Source organism: Furipterus horrens, unplaced genomic scaffold (genome assembly GCF_987537825.1).
Source record: "Furipterus horrens unplaced genomic scaffold, mFurHor1.1.pri manual_scaffold_9, whole genome shotgun sequence".
Lineage (NCBI taxonomy): Eukaryota > Metazoa > Chordata > Mammalia > Chiroptera > Furipteridae > Furipterus > Furipterus horrens.
This window is the reverse complement of record NW_028327179.1, coordinates 7009374-7034673: the sequence shown is the minus strand read 5'-3', so window position 1 is coordinate 7034673 and position 25300 is coordinate 7009374. Positions and strand designations below refer to the sequence as shown.

General features: G+C 46.5%; 1 protein-coding gene across 1 annotated transcript in view; it reads right to left on the bottom strand.

The window, feature by feature from the left end:
* The window catches only part of DPY19L1 (dpy-19 like C-mannosyltransferase 1), a 67391-nt gene that overhangs the window by 27926 nt on the left and 14165 nt on the right, over positions 1–25300 (bottom strand). The window contains exons 3-9 of the mRNA XM_090287030.1: positions 24670–24757; positions 22388–22525; positions 19683–19803; positions 18977–19070; positions 8795–8852; positions 5527–5618; positions 2128–2227 (exon numbers count right to left, since the gene is read on the bottom strand). Of these exons, the coding sequence (XP_090143156.1) occupies positions 2128–2227; positions 5527–5618; positions 8795–8852; positions 18977–19070; positions 19683–19803; positions 22388–22525; positions 24670–24757 (691 nt within the window). The remainder of the gene's footprint in view (positions 1–2127; positions 2228–5526; positions 5619–8794; positions 8853–18976; positions 19071–19682; positions 19804–22387; positions 22526–24669; positions 24758–25300) is intronic.

Here is a 25300-nt window from a genome sequence, read left to right as displayed (position 1 = left end):
AAGTGTTAGTTACCTAATTTATCAAATTTCAAATGAGAAGTACTTGCATGACAAAGGTATTTTTAAGCTTCTTGATAGTTTTGAAGAAAATTGTGTGTGCGTTCACCAGGAACTCTGAGAGCACCGGGGCTCTTGAGATGACCTGAGTGAACGATGAAGGAGCAGCTCTTAAACACAGAGACATGACGTCAAAGGAGGCCTCCCCACCCTTCTCCATGGAGACAGGAGTTCATATTGAATTCCAGACTCTTCCTGCTATGCAAACAGCCAAATACTTAAACGCAGAACATAAGTCCCATTCATCAAATGTTTTACCTCCAAAGGAGCTACCACAGAGTTCCCATCAGCAAGAAAACCAGCGCTCTCCTCCACCCAGGTTTGTCCCCAAGGTCACTGCGCTGCTGGAGTGACTGACAGGACACCAGAGCAGCGGAGCACGCATGTCCTTGTTCAACAAGAACCCCCCAGAGAAGTGCACTAGCCCCGGGCCGCACTCCAGGACACCCCCACCGACCCCGTCCCCAAAGCCGGCCACCTGCCCTCACTGGAAGCAAGGGGACTGCCCCCTTCCACCAGGGTCTAAGCAACGCAAGCCGCCTGCAGGGCGGGATCTTAAGGAGTGACTCTCAGGGACACTCTAAACTAGAAACACTTAAAATGTCATCTCGTGAAAGAAGATGAAGGAGCCTAAGAAATAAGATCAAAGAAAGAATGGAGTACAAACAGAGCCTCTTCTTAAACAGGAACAGTAAAGCAGCGCCCCTGCTGAGCGGGCGGAAGCGCCAGGTAACGTGCTAGGAGCCTTAGCACACCCTCACCTGACCCGAGCCACAGCCCCACGGCGTCCGCTCCTAATTCCTCTAGTTCACAACGAGGAAACGGAAACTGGGGAAAGTGAAGCAGTCGGTCCAAGCTGAGAGGCTAGTGAGGAGGGTCAGGACCAAGACCAGGTGTGCCTTCTCTTCTCACGCAAGACATGTGAGAGAACATGGAAAAGCAGCCCTTACACTGCGCGACGCGAGCACAACATGGCCAGCACGATGAAGCAGAAGGGCGGGTCAGGGGTCGGGGCAGGGAGAGATGAGCACACGGCCCACCCCTCTCTACGCGCGAGCTGTGCCTAGCTTTAGGGGCCTCTGGCTGCAGAGAAAGGGAGACGGGAAGACATGGAAGGAGGGTCCGTACGTTACAGATCGGTAGGGCAGCAGCCGTCCGTCTCGAGAGACGATGGTGTAGCTTCTTAAGAGTCTATCTGCACCGCCGAGAATGGCTATGCAGTCCGACTCGGGAGTGACACGGTATCTGTCTCCTCCCGTGTTGAATCGACATCTTGTGATGACGCTGGAGTGTCCTCTCCAGTGAAGCTGAAGCTACAGAGCCTGCGCAGGGTGATATGGAGGGTCTGCTGTTGCCCATGCAGCAGACCCCCCCTCTCTTCGCAGCTGAAGGGTCCAAGGGAAAGACGGAGTCAATACAGCTTGGCTTCAGGTGCGCCGCAGGAGTTGCCGGTGTTGACTACAACGTCAAACCGCCTTAGGGACTCCGGCTCCGGATTTTCTGTCGGGGTTTACTCCCTTAGCCTTTCCCCTGAAGAGGTATGCCGCAAGGCAGCGGAGGTTTTTTGGAGTCAGAGTTTTCCTTCTCTGATGTGCCCTGACTGGAAGATCGAACCAGCGACACTTAGCTCGCAGGCCGACGCTCAATCCACTGAGCCAAACCAGATCGGTAGGGAAGTTACCCGAATATGACCTGTTTCGCTACTTATCCTACGTTATCCTGCGTGTATTTATCCAAAGCATGAGAACGGGCAGCATCACTCATAAAAGAAATACACCGAGTCACAGTGCGCGCCCTCCTTTCAGCACACTAACAAAGACTAAGTGACAAAGATAAGCACTCTCCCGAAGGCGAGTTCCATAAATGCATTCTTTTTGTACGTGAATAATTAACACCCATTAATAAGTAAACCTTACATACTTCCCTACCCCGAACTTTGTTTAAAAGGATTAACTAAAAAACATTTTAGAGTCAGAGTCGCATCCATCTCAGTTCTGTCATTTTACATAACGAGCTCACGCCCGTGAGACCCGCGCGGCGCACTTCAGCTGAGCAACATAAGCGCCTTACCTGAGTGAGAAGCACAAACTGGGCAAACTGCCACGGGAGCATGAAGAACACGTTGGAGATGCACAGCGCGACCAGGCTGCCTCTGTACAGCTTTGTGGCCCTTCGGGAGACAGACAAGAAGCATTAAGTTTAACCACCAAATGTTCTAGCGTGGCTCCAACCTGCTGCAAATTACACTCTCTAAACAGGACCTGGTTATACCATAAACTGGACAAAATGAACCAACGGGTTAGAAATTACACCGCCTGATACTCAAGTCAACGCCTTCCTATGAAAAGGAAATGCCCGTATTACTATAAAAACAAAGCCTGCCAAAGAGCGGTGGGGGCACCTGGGCCAGCACATTCACTGAGTTTTCCCAGCTCTGTTTTGGCAGATTCACTGGGAGAGACAGAGACGTCTGTGAAAATCGCAGGAAGCAGCGTCTTCTGCTGCCCAGGATCCTGCAGACACGTCCTGGATTCGCACTGAGCAGCTGAGGGAGACTCCGGGGAGGGTGTGGGATAAAAGCAGGTCGTGCCCAGGTGGGGCCCAGACAAGACAAGAGGACCCAAAGGCAGGGGTCGTACGGAAGCCACCTTGGTCCTACTTGGAATTTAGGGGGTTTTAGGAGGGCGGTGCTTTTATCTTTCCTGAGTCAGTGAGCCAGTACAAAGCCTCCAACACACCTTCATGTCTTCACAAAGTAACGCGTTCACACTACCATCCTGAGGGTACCAGGTGTGCCCCTGGGACAGAGTAAGAAATCCCTGGGACTGGCAGATGCCCTGAGCATCGTCTTTATTTCCTTAAGTGTCCCTTCTCCAAAGGACATGGTCTGTGCTATTCTAATTCCGCTCTATCACGCCCCTCCATCAAGCAAATTTAAAATCCAGTTACAAAATTAATTTGAGAACCAGCAGTTTTTAATGGAGTGACGAAGAATATGATCGCATCCTACATAATAAGGGTTGTCTTCCATGAAACTGTCTCTATACACTCATGTATGGGTACAGTAGGTCACAATGTCCAATGTATTTCTTCTTTCTTATAGATCATAGTCACAAAGGGAAAAGCCGCTGTCTAAAAGAAAGCATTTTTTCCACTGCTTTTGAATACTGAATGTGATTTTCATTCTATGGGTAATGAGAGGCAAAGATTTCTGAGCATAATTTAATACTAATCTGGCAGCTGGGGACAGAATACCCTGGGGAGAGAGGAACGAATAGAAAGCCGAGGAATTCCGACCGGCGGCAGTATCCATACAGCTCTGAACCAGGACAACATACGTGGTGACGTAGCTGTGGCCCCAAACAACCAAGAACGGGCTCAGACTGCGGCTGGTATGAGGTGGTCTATACAAAACTGAATTTCTGAAAATATTTAAACTTCAAAACTGGACAAAACCAATAAGCTATGATAAAGCATCTTTCTAACCTTACTTAGAAATAATTCCCAGCGTCGGGAACAGTCTCTTCCAGCTGCACCCCTAGGAGCCGCCGCTACGTCGACACGGGCGCTTGCTCTTGGCTCACGCAAGCCACCCACGGCCCAGCCTCACGGGCTGTCGGCTACAGGTGGGACCCAAGAGCGAAAGAACACAGCTGTGCCACCAAAGGAGAGAGGACCCAGGGACAAGGATGAAGTGCCAGAAGGCCCAGATTCCCGGCAGAGACGGGACTGTCATCCCCCGGAAGACGGGCAGGAAGGCAGCCGTAACGCCAGGAAAGCAGCTGTCACCTCCAGGAAAGGCAAGAGGCCACCAGACTCCACACTAAGGGAGAAAACCTTGAAGGAAGGCGATCCCCCTAAAACTGTCCTGCAAAAACCCGAAGTACAGACAGGAATGAGCAGGGGACGAGGCCAACAGGACTGATGGGGCGGCTGAAGAAAACGGGAAAGAGCTCGCCGCCATGGAAGCACCTGGAGCAGGAGACAGGAGTGCCCAGCAGAGAGCAGCCCCTGAGGCCGGGCAACAGAAGGAGCAGCCCCACTGGGCCGGCTAAACACCGGCCCCCACCGGCCCCTGTCCTAATCCCTGGTAACGGCGCGCAGGTCGCCTTCCGCGGCAAAGGGGGTGAAGGTTCTGACCTCTTCGGGTAGGGCGCTCCTCCTGGATTGCCCAGGCGGCCAAATATAACCCCAGGGTCCGTAAAAGTCCTTGGAAGTTGGAGAAAGCTGAGGACAGGCGGACCCGGCCTGCGGTGCCGGCTTAGACGACAGAGCCTCCCACGGGGAGAAAGTGCAAGCAGACTGAGCCTCCCCTTGAACCTCCAGAAGGAGCACAGCCCTGCCGCCCGATCCAGGCTGTGGACACTGAGCACGTCACGTGCACTGGTGAACAGACAGCGCCCTGCGCACCTCCTCGCTCCCAGGTGGGCATCTGAGAAGGAAACCCACGTCCAGATGCCCCAGGGCCAAAGGCAGGGAGTCACGGATTTCCTTACTTGAAGCTGCTGAAGAAGCTTTAAATCCCGCAATAAAAGGAACCTAAGGGAGAGCCACCGGGCGGGAGCTGCAGGGACTCTCAGAGCCGGGAGAGAAGCTGCCACCATCCCATGTCCTGGCTCCGTTCCTCCTGACGTCCTCACTGGCGGAGGAGGACCGTCCCAAGGGCTTGGACCGTCCCAAGAGACAGGCCTCTCCACCAGTTCCCCTGGATTCTTCAGATCCCCGAAGGCACGCCCTCGTCCCAGTCATCTTCACATTTCCCCCACATTTTGTTCTGCTTCTCCACAGGCCCCTTTTGACTGTATTTTATCCTCTGAACCAAGGCAGCAGCCCTCTGAGCTCAGTATTGCCCACAGGAAGAACTGTTCTCAGTCCTTCCCACTTGTGGGGTCTTCAGTCTCTGCTGGGCTCCAGCGGAAGGCCAGACGGACGGGGACAGGCCACGCCAATCCTGGATCGTCAGCAGGAACTCTCCTACCCCGGCTGCCTGACTCACGGGAGGATGGAGAAGGACCGTGTTAATGCCCTGGCCACAGCTATGCTAGGAGCTACGCTTTGCCCCGAAGGACTTTCTCTCTCTCACAGGACACCGTCTGCTGCCACCAGCGCTCCCCGTTCTTCCTGCCTGTCTCTGGGAGGCTGCGGTGGCCGCGGAAGTGACTTGGGAAAGAGGAAAGGGCAGCAGAAGTGGCACGGATTTGCTGCTCCTCAGGCAGTGCATGTGGGTCATGGAGGAGGAGGAGGAGGAGGGGAGGAAAGAGACCAGAAGGCAGGTTAAGCAAATGTTTTTGATAATAAGTGTTTTGACATTATACTCCTAAAATAACTTTATGAATTCAACCTGGCCTCAGCATTACCTTAGTTACGCTATTACATTGATAGTTTTTGTTACAGAAGCCTCAAGGGCCTAGCTTCAGTTATTCAATGCAAAACAAACCCGGGACCACCTCCACAGGCGAGCCGAGTTACCTGAGAATGTGCGTCACCAGCAGCATCTGCAGCACGAGGAAGGGGTACGAGAAGCTCTCGCGGAGAGGCGGGGTCCACATCACGCGGGTGCACTGGAAAGAGGGCACAGAGTTCGGTGTACTTGCCACATTTGCTACGTGAGACGTACCGCGTGAGAGCCGCGGTTCAGACGCACCGAGAGAAGTCTCTTCACACATCATTTAAACGGTGTGCTGTCCCGCAAGCTACACGTGTCCACCGACAGCTAAACGGGGGCGCGAGAGGGAGACACACACACAGCGCAGATCCTGTGACAGGTGAGCATCCACAACTGCCGACCACCAAGCACCAAAGAACGTCCACTAGAGCCTCACAGGACAGCGGGGAGGAAAGTACCAGCAAGAAAAAGTTCCGCCGAAATTAGAACAGCTCATTGGAATTGGCTGTGTCAATGGACATAGTTTGTCTTCTTTCCCATGAATTTCAGCAAAACTGTAACTGAAGACTTCAAAACTGTGGACGTGGTTTATAGAATACATCCCAGTTGTGACTGATACCAGTTTTTTAAATCTTATCATGAAAAAGAAAAACAAACCCATTTCACTTATAATAAATTTTTAACATTCAAAACTGGGAAAAACACTTTGTTTCTTTTCTTTCAGGTACTGATCCAGATGCCCTTCCGTCGGCACCAAGCACGCGGCACCCACCCAGCTCACCGTCAGGAAACACCCTGAAGGCAGAACAGAACCCCGAGCTTCCATCTCAGCAGGAATTCTCAATCGGCACAGGATCAGCACTTTTTGAAAAAACTCAGTACATGAAAACATCTGCGTAATTTTCTTATGACATGTATAACCTCTAAGCAATTAACAGCTCTTTTATCACATTTCACATGTTTCAGATTTCAGTTGGTTTTCAATAATTGGGTTAATTCTTTTATATTATGTGTTCTTTACTTCTTTTGATCAGGCAAAATTTTCCCCCTGTAAAACTACCTGAGAGAAGGAGTATTTTTTAAAGTATGCCACATGCTCTCTTCAAGAGCAGAGCAAGGCAAATAATGGAAGCAGAACTTAAAAGCAACTAACAATTCACGACTATTTTCTGGCACATAAACTGCTCACTCACGTGACTCAATTAAAACAGCTCTTCTCAGAAAGAAGGTCCTAATTAGGAAGCCCCCGGCCGTTTCAGGGCGCAGAACCCCAGGATGCTACAGGAAAGCTCACTAACCCCACGCACGGGCGCTACCAGACTAGCTGCTTCTCCCCACGTAAAAATGAGATCCTTATCATATACTTTAGGCAACCTTTTTAAAAGTCAGAAAAAAATAGGGTCTGAAAATCTCACAACCTGAAAAATAAGATGAACACAAAATTATAATAGTTTTCAGTTACTTGAGTTCTCACCATTATTTTACACAAAACTTCAGCTTATGCTCTCAATTTTAATATACGTCATTACCCAAAATGGTCATATTTCTACTCTAAGCTAGTTGCTGATGCAAGTACAATTATCTACCTATTTCAGTAAAACCAAAAGTCTAATCACACTGAGTTTACCTTTTCCTAAGTAGAAAGTGATAACTAAGCAAGTTTAACTATACCACGTAGATGAAAAGTAATTTTAAAAATCTATCCACCTGAAAACTGAACTGAATAGTCTGAATTACATTGTTAAAAACTAAGAAGACTTTGTAACTAATGATGTCCATCTTCTATGAGTATCAAAACTATAAGAAAAACATAAGGTCAGGAATTAATAACCTCTAGGCTAAGGGTAACATAGTAGACCTTTCTGCTTCAAATTTTTAAAAAATTTTATTCAGTTAATCGGGGGTGACACTGATAAATAAAATCATACAGGTTTTCAGTAATCCCTTTTCTCCAAATCTCACGTGAACACTCACCGCTCCTTTCTCCCTTCCTTAGGCAGTTACTTCCTGTTGCTCAGGGCATCCTTACAGAAGCTGCGCTTTATTACATTTTGTGGTCCACACCAGGACCCTGAGGAGCATCCACAGTCAAAAGGAGCCAAATAACTCCTTATTTTATTATTTTATTATTTTTGCTCAAAGCTCAGACCCAACCAATGAATTGATGTCATATTGCCATCATTTCTCAAATGCTCTGATCTATAAGATCCCTCTAGCTTTAAATTTCTGTGATTCTAAATATTATGCAAGTGTTAGTTCAATATCCATGAGTAAGTAACCCACTGAATAATTAAAAAGGTCAACCCGGATGCCACTGTTAAGTGTCAGTATAGCTACTCTTAGAGCTCCGGACACCTGTACACTCAAAGACCCCACACAGATGCTTAGTGCATGAACACAGGAGGCAAGCTAAGCTCCACTTCCCTTGAGCAAAACTTTCTTAACATGAAATAAAACTGGACAGAGATATACTACTAGAAATTCAATTACAACTCCAATTTAGTAAAAGGATTTCACTGGCACCCTGGATTTATAGTAGACTTCAATCTAAACTAAGTTATTAAGAACAACAATACAAACTAACAATTATATAGGAGTTACTACATGTCAAACATGGTTCTAGGTTCTGTATACATATGAATTCATGTAATGTCCCCAACAGTCCCATGAGATGGGTAACATCATTATGCCTATTTACAATGAGGAAATTAAGGCAAGTCAGATTAAATGACTTGCCCAGGTCACACAGCCACAGAGGAACAGCCAGGATTTGAACACAGGTAGACTGGGCCCGGAGTCTGTGCTTGCTACAATGCAGTCTCCTTAGAAACCCCTTGGGTATGTGCAAATTTACAACTATAATAAAGTACTCTACAAAGGACACTTAAAAGTATATCAAAGTTTAAGATAAATTCACTGAAATAGAAATGTATACTATAGCTCCTACAACAAAACGTTATTCCCACACAGAAAAATTAACTATATCTACGGCTGGTTTATGTCTAGTACAGCTAAAACATGAGCTTCCAGTTTTAAATTACACGAAGCGTTGATACAGATCCAGCACTTCTTCAAATCACTAAGATATTTCACATAAAATATATGATGATCATGAAAAGTTAACTTAAGATAAATGCTAGGGTTTAAAATCTGAGTGAAGATCAAACATTTACAGAATGCTACTATAAAGTTTAAAGAAATTAAATGTTAAAAAGAAACCTATAGGCATTTCTGTAAGAAAAATCTCCTAAAAATTTTTAAAATATTTGACTATCATAGAACAAACGTGTATCTCTAGAAGTAACACCCCCTACCCCCCATTTTGAAAATAAGCCCCCGTGGTCAGCCTACCTCCCCGTGGTTGAAGAAGAAGCACAGCACAGTGACCAGGCCTCCCAGCCGGCTGCCGCTAGAACAGAGGATGAAAATGTCACTCAGAAACGCAGGTCAGTCCCCATCAGCCTTGAAACAACGCGACAACCTTCCAGCACTACACAAACTTCCGCCACCCCACAACTCTACAGTGCTTATCCACAGAATCACTTATGTCCTCTAAAGTACTGTCAGTCAAAACAAGTCTCATTTAAAAAAAATCATTTCCATCTTCAAAACACACAGAGAAGCCCTCCAACTGCCAGGGAATAAGAAATTCTTAATAGTTGTGTTACTGCGCATCACGCAACCTGGACTTCCTTTTTCTTCTTTTTTTTATCCTTTGGTAGCACATGTGTGTCCTTTCGCATTTCTGACACTCTTTCTTGGGACACGTGATATACAGTCAAGAAAGGGGACGGGAAGTGCAGAAAAGGCCTTTATAGTCACCAAGCTGGAAAATGACTCACCCACTACCACGCTACTTTCCTACAGAACATGCCCAGGAAACATCGGTTCACAGGTGAAGTTTCGGCTTTCATTTGTTTTCAAAAAATTGTGAGCTCCGACACATGTCGGCACAGCTGGCCGGTCGGCCGGCACGAGAGGAGGGTGCAGTTCACAGGGTCAGTGGCGAGTGGCTCACGGAGCTGCCACGCTGCCCACAGGGTCGTGGCACAGCCGCCCGCTGCCCCAGAGAAGAGGGGGCCGCGCCGAGGCCTGTCGGGAACACGGCCTGCGTTTAAGGGGAGCGGCAATGAGAGAGAACACAGGGGCTGCGGAGGCGTCTATAAAGGGTCGACTGAAGTTCAAGACCACAGGTTCACAGGGACACTAACGGCAGGACGGGGTGGTGCCCCCACTGGTGATCAACCAGGCCGGGCACAGTGGACCAGGAAGGGGCATGCTGGCCGGAAAGTAGCTGAAGTGATGGATCGGAGAAAAGAGGGGCAGCCAAAGTTGCGGGGAAGAGCTTCAGCACAGCCAGGGGGCAGAGACGGGCTCTCCCCTGTGAGGCAGCAGGAGGCCAGCCGGAAGCAAACACAGGCTTCCCTGCCCGGATGACACATTCAGAAGCGGAAGAGTAAGTTATGGCTTTAATTAAAGAATAAGACGGATAAATTTATTTTCATATTTTGAAGTTATTCGAAAAAGAGAAAAAGTACAGAGGTCTGCATATTTTGAAAAACGCTTTTCTCCTTGACAACCTCCCTTAACCCTTTGAGTGCCATGTGTAACTCGAAATTTGGATCAACACAAGAAAAATTTGTATCAATATGTAACCTGAGGTACAAAAAAAGAACAAGACATAAACTATGAATTATTCCATTGTTATCTACATTTATAGCCATCGATAAAAGAGTCGCTGGGAGCAATGCTGGCAAAGGGTTAATCCTACTCACCTGAAATAATATTTGTGTGTGTCCATCCTTCCAATCTTTCTCTAATGCATGCAAACATATTTATTAATGTGACAATATTGTTACTCTCATTGAAATATGTTCATTTTCTAATTAATCTATCATGAAGACTATTCCTAATCAATACATTTAATGCAAAGCACTCTTCGGAATAGATGTCGAATATTGCACAGTATAAATACACTGCAGTTTGCTCAGCCCTCTCCCTGTTTATGGACAGATGAATATTTTTTAAAGATTTTATTGATTTATTTCCAGAGAGAGGGGAAGGGAGGGAGAAAGAAAGGGAGAGAAACATCACTGTGTGGCTGCCTCTCATGAACCCACAACGGGGACCTGGCCTGCAACCCAGGCGTGTGTCCTGAGTGGGAATTGAACCCACGACCCTTTGGTTTGCTGCCCGGCGCTCAATTCACTGAGTCACATCAGCCAGGACCAGATGGATATTTTCCAATTCTTGCCATGACAATAAAAAAAAGTTAAAATAAACATCCTTGTACAGCAGGTGCTTCTGTTTCTAGAGGATAGACCTAACTATGAGGTGGCCAAGTCAAAGAATGTGAACGTCCCAGAAAATGCCACATCAGGCCACACCCCGCCACAATGCATGCGGGTCTGCTCCTCCACAGCCTAGCACCTGATGGGCGGGACCTTTCATATCTGCCCTCACAAAGGTGGAGACATTTTTCTTGCTGTTATTTTGAGTTGTACTTCCTGCCTACTTGTACAGAGCATCATTTTAGGGTTTGTTCATTTGTTTTTGTTTTTTTTTTGGACAAATTTTTTCTTCTCTTCTGTGAGTTGCCTGTTCACATTCTTGTCCATTTTCCTATTGGATCATCTGTTTCCATATGTAAAGAAAAGGGAAATCAATTTTTTTTTATTATCATATGTGTGACAAAGTCTTTTGATATAATTTATAGTGTTGTGCCAGAAATTTTAAGTTTTATGTAGTTCATTTTATGTACTGACATGCTACTGTTTTCCTTTAATTCTTCTGCATCTCCTGTATTGTCTGTGAAGGTCTTCTCCAACTCAAAATCACGGTGTTCTAGCATAAAACAGGTGCTGGTGCAGCATCTCCCACGCACTGAGGCAGCTTTGCGTGACTAACCAGAGGGCAGGCTTTGTGGGACCCACGAATGCTGTGCTTACCTCTACAGGAATGCTCAGAGTCAGGACCCCTGGGAAATGGCTGACTCCCAATAACTCTCCAGCAGTGTCCCCAGCATTTCCTGCCCTCCCCTCCAATCCTTACAGACGACCCCACAGAGGTCACTTCATTCTGCTCAACAGAAAAGATGTACTAACCAGAACACCTAAAACGGACTTTTTTTTTTCTCCATTACAGCTGATCCGTTAATATTTCAGCATTCTCTAGCGGTTAAAAAATGTTTCTTCAGCAATATTACCACCAACTGTCAGAACACAGGGCAGCTGCTATTGTGCAAATTTTAAAACACTCTGGGCTTGCTGGACCTCTGCCACATTAGCCATACGTTTCATTCGCCTTTTGAGCCTCAATTTTGTTAAGATATAAAATAAGGGAATAGTAACGTAAAAGAACTTCAAAATCCTTTTCAGTCCTGACACAATAATTTTATAATTTTTTCCCTACATCCTTCAGTGCCATGGATTCAAAGCAATCATCGCATGTTCGCAGCTTCATTAACCATTAGGGTTTTCCTTCCATATACCAAAGAACAATGCGACATGCAAAGTTTAACTCTCAAAGAGGGAAAAAGTGATCACCGTTAATCCAAAATAACTTTTTAAATAACTCTGGGAGCTCATTTTCTCCTTGAGTAGATGCTTAAGGAAGAGAACGCAGAGAAGAACCCAGGAATCGCTGGACAAGGAGAAGTCCAGTCTCGAGCTCCAGATGCAATGTGTCAGCACCTGCCAGCCAGGTGAGCTACGTCCCATGGGTTGGCAGAGAGTGGAGCACCTGCCCCTACACTTGCAGGCAGGGACACGCAGGGGCGGGAAGGAGAGACAGAAAGTAAAGGAGAAAAAGAGAATGGGAATGAGGAAGGGTGAGAAAAGTTTTCATCTTAGCCCTTCCAGTCTGGTACACGCAACTCATTAATGCCTTCAATTTCATCTTGGTCTGCCAGGGCCAAAACCATAGTGCTCTATTTACTAGACTGGGAACGTCCCAGGTCTTCCTTGCGGCTGTCCCGGGGTCTAGTCCTGAGCTCTGCCCATGGCAGAGAGGAAAAGGTACCTGAGAGGTCCGTGCGCACACTAAAGGAAACACAAAAGCTACTCCATCAAGACTGCCGGCACCCCTCTTTCTGACACATGCAGGCAAGTGCACCTCACCTTCCCATCATGGCTCCCCTGGCCCTCGCCCGCTGGCCCATGTGGGCTCCTGCTCGTCATCAGCGCCACGTGTTCAGTGGAGTCTCTGCTGTGACCCCTGCAGACCTTTCCTGTTCCCTCGGACCCTCCTGTCCACAGTGAGCCACTTCCTTCCTCGGGCCCCACCCACACGCTTCCCGCTCCTCCGGCCTGGAAAGCTCACTCTCCTCTGAGAAACTGCTCCCGACTGGCTCGGCCCCCAGACAGGCCATGCCTCACCAGCCACCTGCACACCCCGCTCCCTCCGGGACCCTCGGGGGGCCCCGCTGTCGGTGCAGACAGGCCAGGAGGCCAGAGCTGCTCTGAGGAAAGAAACCAGCAGGATTTCGCGACTAGTCGGATTGAGGATGGAACTAGGGAGGCAAGTCACAAATATCCTACAGGCTTCAGACTCGGTCAGCAAACCGTGTAGTTAAGTGTCATTTGCTGATACAGTGACATAAAGGGGGACAGGTTTTAGAGAAAAGATGCTGATATTTTCAACCAATAACTTCCATCAACTTAGGTGTACTAAAGAGAAAGACTTGTCTCTTAAGTATTCACATACAGTTGTCAGACCAAATGATGAAATGCGCAAGCAGGCCCCGTGAGCGGGACAGTCCGAGAAAACCCCAGGGATGCAAACGTGGGGGCGGGCGCGGCCCGCTGCCCATTTCCGACACGTCTGCAGCCCGGAACGCAGCCTGCATACCAGCAAAGGCTTGACTTTTCTAAAATGCAGAACAAAAAGAGTCAGACGAAACAATGGAGGCAAAACTGGCCTAAAGAACATAAAACTCAGCTCTTCCTTCCAACAGGTGCGGTGATGAGAGAAAGGGAACAAGCTGATGTGAAAAGCTGCCCTCCTCTGCCCCCGAGCCTGAGAGAGTGCTGAGCCGCGTTGCAGGGAGCTCGGGCGGGGCCCGTTCCCTACAATATTCTGACTATTCACTGCAGAACAAAAGGGGGACCCTAAGCAAAACGTGAAGGGAGGTTTGACATACAGACTAATCTTCAAGGCCCCCAGGGCTCTGGAACGTATCTAGAAATGAAGGAGTTAAAAAAAAAAATTCTTTCTGGTATCAAAGAAGCGACTATGAGACTCCATGGCCACAGAAGACAGAGAAAACCAGAGAATCGGAAGGTGAATGCACTGTACGCTCTGACCGGTCGGTTCCCCAAGTAGGAGAAAAGGCATTTTCTGACAGCTTGCTACGTCCTCAAAAGAATGGCCAGCCTTTGTCACAGGAGCTGGGAAGCAATCGAGAACTGAGCAGAGACAGAGGAAGGCAAATACTCAAAAGAGGAAAAGGTCAGAGACAGACCAGAGGGGCTGCCATGATATAAGCAGCAGACAGTAAATGCGGAGTTCATTTAAAAAGATCATTCAACAGTCTTCTCAAACAACCGTCCCAGTACAACCGAGGCAGAGGAACAGAGGGGCGGGGCCTGCGGGACCGGCCCTGGAGGGCCCTGGGGCGGGACGTCACCGGTCCCCAGCGCCCCTTCTGCACCGAGGCCGTCAGACCAGGATGCGTCTCCTCCAGTCTCTGCTGTCACTGGGAAACGGGAGGGCCTCATGGGGAAAGGGGCCGGGTCCCCCGCGAAGAAACTTACAGTGTGTGGTCAGCCGCTAAGGGGACCCATGGGGCAGGACGTCCGGCCCGCCTGGCGCCTCTGACCACCTCTTACAAGCTACGGCCATCGGAAATGTCCGTGTGGGTCAGGTTAAGGGTTCCCCGGCTGTGGGCAAGCCTTCAATGCGGAAAAACAGACACACACATCCCAGAGGAACCCGTAGGCAACAGAACGGTGCAAAAGGCAGAAGAAAACTGCACGCTCAGAATCGCACAGCAAGTACAATAAAACGTAACAGATAAAACAGGATTTCGGGAAAACAGAGACGACGGAGAAGAGGGACAGTGCCAGGAAAAGTCCCCGTCACAGCGGGAGAGTGTAAGCGCGCAGGTGGCCGGAGCCCACGAGGGTCTGACCGAGAGAGCGGAACAGTCCTGACCACATCGTGGCCGTGAGGACGCGGAGGAGGAAGAGGAGAACCTCGAAGCCGCCAGAGGGAAGCTGCAAGCCCACAGCCACAGGAACTGACGGCAGAACAAGGCCTGACTCTGCAAACCTCTCTTAAATATCAGAAGACAGTCTTTGTGGCCCAAATTCTGAGGAAAAATACCATTCTGGAACCAGTAAAGCCAGCAGTCAAGTATAAAAGAAAAATAAATTTCCAATATACAAGATAACTGTTTTTAAGCTACCTCCATGTGCTCCTTCGTGGACACCACCTGAGGATGGGACCCTCCAAAATGAAGGCGTGAACAGGAACGGAGCTGATCGGATCGAGCCTCTGCGGCCAACACGAGAGAGGAGAAGGAAGGGGAATTCTCAGGACGGCGGTGGCCGCGCGCCCTAGCACACGGCTGTGTGGCCCAACGGCCAACCTGGGCCGACCCGGGGACAGAGGGCCCAGGAGGGAGGGAGTCCCCAGGGGTCGGGGGGAGAGAGGTGGAATGATGGGTTTCATGAATCCGGCAAAGGGTGAAGTGTTTTACAGCTCAGCTGTAGATTTGGAATTAACCGGTATACAGAAAAGTAAGAAAAATAAAAATTACGCCATTATTAGCTACAGGGAAAAACTGGTTGCCAGGTAAACAATTATTTACACTTGACTCAGCAGTGAGCAACGCATAGAATGTCATATTAACGTCAATATGGACCATTAGTTTACATGTCAGGACCTCTGAGGCTTCAGACCTTGAAGCGATTTGTCTGGACAAAGGGATGGGTGGGTGGTGGGGACGGATGCAGCAGGGGACTGACTGCTGGTTCACTTCATCACAAAACGCCAAATAAGGCGGCAGTCACCCACGTGCGCACAACAGAATGACCGTTAATTTAGAAAACACCCTAACCCGTACCACACCTGGCTGCAGAGCACAGCGAGAGAAAGTTGCTCAATAAACTTATCTGGGGACCTGCTGATATTTGTCAGACAAAGAGCTCTGAGGAAAAATAATCATAAAAATATTCCAGGTAACACTGAAAACATGTTCTTGTTCCCTGAAATAAAAGTCTATTTTATTGATTTGGACTTAAGAACTATCAAACAAGAAGCTTCTCAAACAAACCGACGGAACCACCACAGCCTGCCGAGTCACACAAAACTTCCAGGTCAGGGGACCCACCAGCGCGGAGGGTGACGAACCGGGGAGAGACGTGTGATCACAGAGACACAGGCTGCGTCCCTTTTCATTCCAATGAATAAGGCGGCAACGAAACGCGTCTGGGAAAAGGGAACTGACGAAGCAACTGGCAGAATGATTATAACGTGACACACGCGTGTGAGAACCAAAAACGGAGTCCGGCAGGGTCCCGATTAGTGGCCACGTTAGAGAGAATAAACCCCTGCAAGCGAACTGAAACAAAGGACGCCTGCAGGAGTATCAGCCTGAGAACCGCAGATCCCGGCAGCCGCAGGCCTTAGGAAACGAGCTTTTCAAACGAGTATAACGTCTAGAGCATTCTGAGGGCCACGCTCTTCGAAATATTTTTATGGAACTTTTTTATGAAACATAAATACCACCGTCTTTGGAAATGGAATAAACAGCTTTTTCTTCATTACTCAGTGTCTTTAAATACATATTAACTAAAGCTGCAAACAACTGAATTACTACTGGAAAGAATTATTTTTTTAAATTTATTTTTATTGTTTTTCTATTACAGTTGTCCCACTTTTTCCCCCATTGCCCCCCCACACACAACCCAGCCCTCCCCTTCTCCCACAGTCGATCCCCACCCCGTTGTCCGTGTCATGGGCCATTTATACCAGTTCCCTTACTAAACCCTTTCCCTGCTTACCCCCGTCCCTCCCTCCCCACTCCCCCCTGATAACTGTTATTCTGTTCCTTGTTCAGTTTTGCTCATTTGTTTGTGTTGTTCATTAGTCTCCTGTATTGGCTGATACCCTATGGTATTTGTCTTTCTTTGCCTGGCTTATTTCACTAAGCATAATTCTCTCTAGTTCCATCCATGTTGTTGCAAATGGCAGGAGTTCCTTCTTTCTTTCTGCTGCATAGTATTCCATTGTGTGGATGTACCACAGTATTTGATCCACTCATCTACAGATGGGCACTTAGGCTGCTTCCAGCACTTGGCTGTTGTAAACAGTGCTGCTATGAACATAGGGGTGCACAGGTTCTTTTGAATTGGGGTTTCGGGATTCTGGAAAGAATATTTAAACATATCCATAAAGGTAGCAGGATGCGGTAGTTGGAAGCACACACCCCGGAGCCTGTGTTCAAATCCCAGCTCTGCAACTGATAAGCTACGTGACCTTGGAAGAGTCGTCTACGTCCTTGCGCCTCCGTCTCCGCCTCTACACCAGGGCTAACCTGTCTCATAGGGCTAACCCTGAGGGTTAAATGGGTTTATGACTGTGAAGGGCTTAGACTAGAGCTGGGTGCATAGTAAGTGCTTAGATGTATCTCTTCAGTAAACAAGCAGCGCTAAATAAAGAATGGAATCTGCAAGGAGTGTCAGATGAGCCCACTGGAAAAACATTTGCTAAACTGGTAAATGCCAATAACGTTGATGTGAAAGATAATAAATTATTATTGTGTCTTTCATATAGGGTAACCATAAGCTAAGTTTGTCTTTCCCTAATTTATTTATTCATTTCATTCAATTAAAAAATATTTCCTGAGGGCAGGCATTCTTCTAATGCCTTGCAGACGTTACCTTAGCTATTCTCACGTGGAAGGCACGTAACTTATTTAGGTCTTCTCCCTCCTATCTAATCATTTCTTAAAAATTCTTCTCTATATGTGTAACTTCCATTTCAGTTAACCTGATAAAACACTTTATCCCCTCCCAGTTACAACCCTGAAAGACCTTTGTTACATTGTTTATTTGTTATAATGTAAAGGCAAACCAAAGAACTGGCAGTAACTCTGCCTTCCCACGTCATTTATTCAAATTATATAGAAACTGGAAGTTAACAGGTTCCACCCACGAGTTAGAGCTTCCATGCAGCTCTGCTGCCCTACATCTTAGTCATGACAGCCTCGCACAGCCAGGCAGCTAAGGACACCCTCTGCGCAGGGGCTGCACCTTCGGCCTTTGAAACGATGGCTATAAAAGGCATTTAAGAAAATGATACTGAATGATGACTTTAATAAATGCATAGAAATTCTTCTTGCAATGAAAAAAAGGAGCCTAACTATAGATTAGCAACTTGGCAATAATGTCATGTTCCATATTTTAACTCCTCTTACTTAAAATCTAATCTCTCAAACGTAATAAAGCTATCCATAAGACAGATGGGCAGTACTCAGCAAAAAGAATAAATGCCCCCCCCCCCCGACTCCCCTTCTTTGCGCATCACGACGCAGGGCACAGAGACCGCGCTTCCCCTCAGCCCGGCCTCCTCTCCTGATGACCGAGCACTTCCGGTTAAGTTGTCTTATCTCAAAAACAAAAATTTTCACATCTTTTACTCATGCATTTTCATTTCAGACTCCCCCAATGGAATAATGAAAAGAACTTTCTTAGGGCTAAGTCACAAATATTAGCATCAAAGTATCAAATCTATATGCAAATACATATTCTCAATTGATCTAATAGCTACCTCATTTGACAAATACCCATGCAGTAACAGCTGCATACGCAACCGCTGAGCTAAACTCAATGGAGGTATTAAAACGAAAATGCCACACTTGCAAAGCAAAGAAGATAATGGGAGGACGGCAGATCCAAACTCATTAATGCAAAACGAAAGTCACGCATACATACTCACGCTCATACTTCTGTGCTACAAAGAATCAGTAAGCAGTAAAAAACACATTCTAAGGACGCTCTCATGGTAAAATAGTTCAGCAAGTATACAACGTGGAGAATTGTCAAAAAAAAAAAAAAAAAAAGAGAAATAAATAGAAAAATCCTTAGAAAATTTATTAATCTTTAGTTTTAGGAATGCTGCTTAATTACAAAGTAAATCAGGTCAGATAGTAAATATCTGTATAAAAGATATTTCTATTTTAATATTAGCAAAACGCCATTAACACCATTTGATAATGAGTGGTCCTTTTCTCTATATTTTATGTAAATAATATATATTGCCTGTGTTCAAATGCCTATGACTACCTAAAATTTATTAAATATGCCCACCATGTTCTATTTAAGCCTCTAAAATTATCTTCACTTTTGCTGGCCATGACAATGGTGAACTCATCCAAATGGGAATTACTTTGATATCAACAAGGAGATATATTAGAAATGACACTGTTATAAAAACGAACCAACCTTTAATGATGACCTCACTGTTTATATTACTCTAGTATACATTAGTATAAATACATAGCAAAATATTCCCAATAAACAGTCTTACCTTAAATATGTGCCATAAATGAAGAACAATGCCATCATCAGTCCATTTAAAATAAAAATGACAGCAACATAAAAGCAAGCAGGATCTCCCAATCCTTTAAAAATAAACAAAACATGTTCTAAAAATGACTTCGACAGGCAGCTTATAGTAAAATGTACTTATCTTGAAAATGGTTGCCAGATAAACCAAACGCACGCCCTGGTTCCCACCCAACACACAGCATCTGCGCGAAACCCAGATGACCCCCACAGCAGCAGTGGGGTTCAACTCAGGGCTGCAGGTTCTCACGCACCCTCCTGGGCACCCCGCTTCTTAGTCTGGCTGGGGCCGTGACAACTACTACATACAGAGTGCAGAAGCCACACTACGTGCCCTCCGAGGCCAAGTCCCGAGGCCACGCAGCCTCCACGGGAACTGAGCTGCCGCAGGAAAAGTCTGGCCGCCCTGAGGCACCTGCTGGACAAAAGCCCCAGCCACGGGGAGCCACAGGGAAAGGGGACGCAGAGGTGCCCCAGGGGACAGTCCCACCCGAGCCCCACCCCCTAGTCGCCATAGGCACTGCAGCCCAGGAGCCAGAGGGTAGAGTGGCGGCCCCCAGGCAACGCCGGGCTCCCAGCGATCCCAGTCCGGCTGTGGCCTGAGGCGGACACGACCCCGGCCCGTGCCCCGACCACACTGCCGGGCAAGACCGCAGAGAGACACGCACCTTCGCAGCTTTCGATCGGACTGAGCCCCTCTCCTCTGGTAACCGTCCAACAGATCTTCGTTTGAATGCCAATCAAGTCCATTATTTTGGTATAAATTCGATACCAGCTGGCTAAGATGACCTGATTTTGAAAAAATAGAGAAAATGTGAGAAAAGACATTATCCTCAACAGTCTCATTACTGGAATATTTTTAAGACACTTGATCATTATCAACATGTGCCCTCCAGTACCACCACCTGGCACCTCTGAAACCGAAGCAGGTGAGCCTCGCAGTCCCCAATACAGGCCCTGCACCGGTCAGTTCTCAGGGCTCGCCCCCGGGCAAGAGTAAAACACAGCCAGAGACTTGGAGACATGCAAGATTGCTGCTTTCAAAAGCTATGAACCTCCACCAAGGAACATAAAAGAAGAGCTGAACCATTAGAAAGATACTATGTCTTCCTGAACGGGTCTAACTTTTCCAGATGTGAATTCTCCCTCAAATTAATTCTTAAACATAAAACAATACTCATCAGAACCCCGAGTGGCTGCCTAGGACTGTGACCCAGAAGAACAACGACAAGGACACAACTGCAGAGACTCCCCTGACGCACAACATGCATCACTTACGATGAAAACAGTGGGCAGTGGCACCAGAACAGGCCGGCAGAGCGGGTAACCCTCGAGGAGGTGGTGAGCTGCCACCATCCCCCGTCAGGCTGAAGCCCTCACGCCCCGGCAGTTGGAAGGGGGTAGCTGCCCTCTGCTAACGGGTCAGCTTACTAAAGGCCACCCTCACGACCCAGGAACAGCGCACCCTCTGAGTGACTAGTCCCAGGGCCCCTGCCTTGAGGCAGGACAGCTGCAGAGCCCTCCCCGCGCCGAGCTCCGGGCTGGCTGAGGCCACAGCTGTGACCACATCACAGCCTCACGACTCCTGCCGCCTCATCCTGCGTCCTTCTTCCCTCTCGGGCTCTGACCCCAAGGGCGCACACACACACACACACACCCCAGCCCCCTCCCTACATGTCCTGCAAAAAATCCCAGCCTCGAAGTCTGCGGCCCGACCTCAACCTCAGGAAACACAAAACACGAAGTCAGAAGCGAAGGCAAGCATAAGCGCACACTCATGTTGTCTGTGACCATGAAGGTGCAGAAGACGGACCACACATCCAAGCGTCAGGCTCCAGAGGACCGCCTTGAAACACAGTTGCTTCCGACCCTACACTGCACCGGAACAAATCCCAGGGAAATAAAAGACGTAAATACTGAAAACATCATTATCACAATTAAAAAGAATGAAGATATTTTACACACATGAAAGAAAAATCCTCAATTAAAAAAATTCACAGATACGATACTTCTGCACAGAAAACAATACTTACACATCATACACAAAGCGCAAAGGCAAACAAAGCGCTGGGAAAAGTGTATCGGCAGCCTCCGCATAACAAATGAGCTCTTACACAATTTCAACGGGAATAGGCGAAGGGCATGAAATGCATTTTTAAAAGTGAAAACGCGTTTTTTGATAAATTCATACACACACACAGAGCAAAGGATTAATCAAATTAGCAAGGATTCAGGGAAACAGGTGTTTTCGAAAACACCGCGAGTGGGAATCGCAGTGAGTGTAACCTGTCTGGAGAGCGTCTTGGCGAGAGCCGCCACAGCCATTCAAGCATCCATCCTACTGAACTAGACAGTCCACACCAACCGTCACAGTGTAACAAGACAAGGACACGTGCAAAGACGGCATTGGAAGACGCCCTCTGCAGTGCCAGAATGTTTTAAAGGGCTGAAAACAAGCAGAATGTTCATAAATGATGAACTAAATACACAATGGTACACTGCACCCACAGCCATTAAAGGGACACTGGAGGAAGAGATGACCCAGGAAAATAGTAACAAACAGTCATAAAAGACAAAAGGCATTTATGGAGAGAAGCGGTGTCATGGGGTCCCATTTCTCCTGCGGGACCCCATTGTTGGTGTACGTGGTCACGGAAAGGACTCAGCGAAGAATCGTGGGGGTTATTGATTGGTCTCTGTCTCCTCATTAGTCAGTCGGGCTCCCTCACTGGTCTGGAAGTCCAGCTCCTCCCACTCACTGGGCAATGACCGACGGCCCCCGCAGAGACCGAGGCGGCCGCGGCGTCAGGCTTGTGCTGTCCCGCAGCCGGGTCACGCTAAGCAGGGGACACGGGAGTGCGCGTCACTAGTGACCACCCGCTCCGTGAAGGGGGGTCCCACTGAGGAAGGCACAGCTCAGCTGGGCCCTGGAGAGGCCTTAGGGACATGTCACACGAAGGCAGGGAGGACACAGGCGAGGCCCAGACAGGTCACCAACTGATACCCCTGCCTTCCTCCCTCGCCTCCTCCTCGTGGCTGGGCCCAGCAGGTGGCATCCCAGAGAGAAAAGAAACAGTATTCAGCCAATGACGTGTGAAAGGCACAGTGACAACTTGTGGCGGTCCCTGCAGGCACGCCATCCAGGTGATTTTCACGTTTTCTAAACCAGCCAATCACAACAGTTGCCACAGAACCAGTTAAAGCCCTTTGAAATTAATCATTTCTTTCATATTCCTTTCTAAGAAAAGATACATTTTCTTTTTAAAAAAGAAATAAAATGTAATTGAATCATGCCTTAGACTTAGAATTAGCATTTAACACAAATAACACTTTTTTAAAAAATAAGAAAATCACAACTGAAAAAGTAACTTACCTCAGGGTAAAGATTGAATCTTTTTAATGTGTTAATGACAAGGGGGTATTCGGTCAGCTTATCGTTCATAATCATCCACACTCCGTTCAAAAATGAGGGTGCCTCCACAATAGTCTTAAAGTAGGAATAATACAATCCCTGAAATAAGCACATGTTATAGTTACAATAAAAAGTACAGAACTACTATCCCTCTTATTAGCTTGAAGAAAAAACGTAAAATACACTGTTTCTTTTTAATACACTGTTTTGGAAAAACAAAGCAGTCAAACAAGGAACAGCTACAATCAGTTTCATAGGGTTCTAACCCCCGATAAAGTCTTAGGTTGCAACAAAAAAAGCCTTCATATTTTAGTACATCCTTCTCTTAACTGAAGCAATTGGGCTCAAAATAGCTTCAAAAATAGTTTCCACATTAAAAAAGAATAATAATAATAATGTGACTCAGCACACTTCACTCAGGAAAACCCTCCAGCGCACACGATGCACGTGTCAGAGAAGACTACCTTGTGAAGAGGGCGAGGGGCTCACTACGGAATTTAAGTTTATATGAACCACAAATTCTTCCCTAGCCAACAATGTCCCCTCTTAACTGCTTATCTGAACCCTTGTTTTGTAGGTTTGATTTTTGGAATCATATAAAGATCTTATTTAATTATAAAAATTTTAAATCCCTAAATATTAAAAAAAAAAAAAATTCTTAAAACAAATTAACTACCAAGTTGGGAAAGGATTTCCAATAACTTTAAAATATAATTATTTTACTGTACATCCATACTGTATGTCCTAAAGTCAATATGAAATGAAAGTCTTACATTGTTTTCAGAAATCATATTATTTTTATCATATTTTTAAAATCTTACATTGCTAGTCCTCAAAAAATAAGTAATTTCAAGATTCTCAGGCTAACAGAAAAGTTACAAATTTAATATAAAATAAATAAAACCCATGGAATCCTAAATTTGAATTTAAAAATACGAAGATAAATTATTGATTTATTTTTGTTTCCTAACTCTGGCCAATCTAGCAGTAATGAGCATCTCTGGCACAAACGCTGTGGTCTCTAAATACCACTGGTCACTGAAAGGAATCAGTGCTTCTAGGGAAGCCGGATTGTTCCGGGTCAGGAGTGAAAGTGTCTCAGAGCCACGGAAAGGAAGGATGCTACAGAACACCAGTGAGGTCACGGGGACACGGCCAACAGCAAGGGCTTCCACCACCGAGGGACAGCTAAGCTTCCGGAACAGGGTAAGGTCCATCTGATCATGACGGGAGTCCTACAGATGGAATCCCACTGGTCACCACGAGAAGATGCCAGAGGACCAACTCATTTTTCTGAAAAGTGATATTTAGAAAGAATCAAGAATTGACCCACCTTACCTGTATGAAGTGTACCTCTCAGAAACAAACAAGTGTCATGGGGAAGTTCTGTACAGAGGAATTACAGCTAACAATGCAGAAGAGGTAACAGAATAAATTATCACCATTTGGGAACCCCAATAAAATAACTGATGTAGGTTGACGGCTGCTGAGGACAATGCCTAAAGCCACCGCTCAATCTTAACAGCACAGAGCGCGAGATAGCCAGAAACGGTGCGCCTCTGTGTACGGTCTAATCGGTGCAGAGCACCGCTTATGAAGTATTCCTCCCAAAAATAAAAAAAAAAAAAATCAAACCTTCAGCTATGGAAACTCTTAACTGTCAATTTTCGGGAAACTTGGAACAGTGGAACCTAACAAATAACATGAATTATTGTGGCTAATTCTACAGGACAAACGGCCAGGATTCTTCAAAAAACAAATAGCAAGGAAAACAAAACAAAAATGGGAAGAGGAATTTAGAGCTTGAAAGCCTGAAGAGGAAAATCAGAGATACATACACCAACTAAATGCAAACTATAAACAGAGTTTGGATCCTGATTCAAACATAAAACTCAGCAACTTAAGAAAAAAAAGTCAATCGGGATGTTTGAACAGTGATTGACATTTGACGTGAGTAAGCAACTGCTGTTCACTGTTCCCAAGGGGGACAGAGGCGCGGTGGTTAACGAAGCGTCCTTACAGGTGCAGCGATGCCATGGCCGAGGCTTCCTCTACCGAGAGGCGGGCGCGCAGAGGCGCAGGTGAAGGGCAAGGGCTGTCTCCCCGGGACGGAAGCTGGGGGTGCCGAGACGGAACGTGTCTATTCCATCTACTTTAGAACGCCTTTGAAAATTTCCGTAAGAAAAAGCTTAAAATTTTTCGATTCCTAAAATACTACAATGAAATACCACAGGAACACTGACCATTTCAGTGCGAAAGGCCATCTCCCTCTCCAGCGTCGACAGGTGAGAAAAATGACGGTCGTTTTCAAAGAGGTGCGTTATGTGGCTCCTGCAGGAACAAAACAGCAACAAAGCGAGTGTGGGAGCCTGCAGTGATATTTCTGGAAGAAACACTAAAAGCCAAAATAAAGTTATCTAGTAATTTGCAGATCATTTCGTAATAAAACTCGACTACGATGGTACCCATATTTGTTTTTCCACTCACTATGTCTTATATTTACACTAAAATTTCTCCCTGTAAAAAAACCCATTCACATTAGACTTTAAAATCAGAATGAACCAGAATATTTTAAGCCAAGTACAGAAAAAATTATAAACTATAAATATCATTGAGTTACCATTTCAGAAATGTCTGATTAATGAAATTCATATTTCTATCCAGAAGATTAAAAAAAATTAATCTTCCTCTCAACATGAACACTATCCTAATGTTAGGCAAAGCAGTCTCAAATATAACCTCTTCAATAATGAATCTCTTTATTAAAAAATTACATTATTCTGACCCTGATTTTTCAATTAAACTACTTTTTCAAACTACTGTGTTGCATATGATAATATACATTCATCCTTATGATACTGAAATTATTCCCTT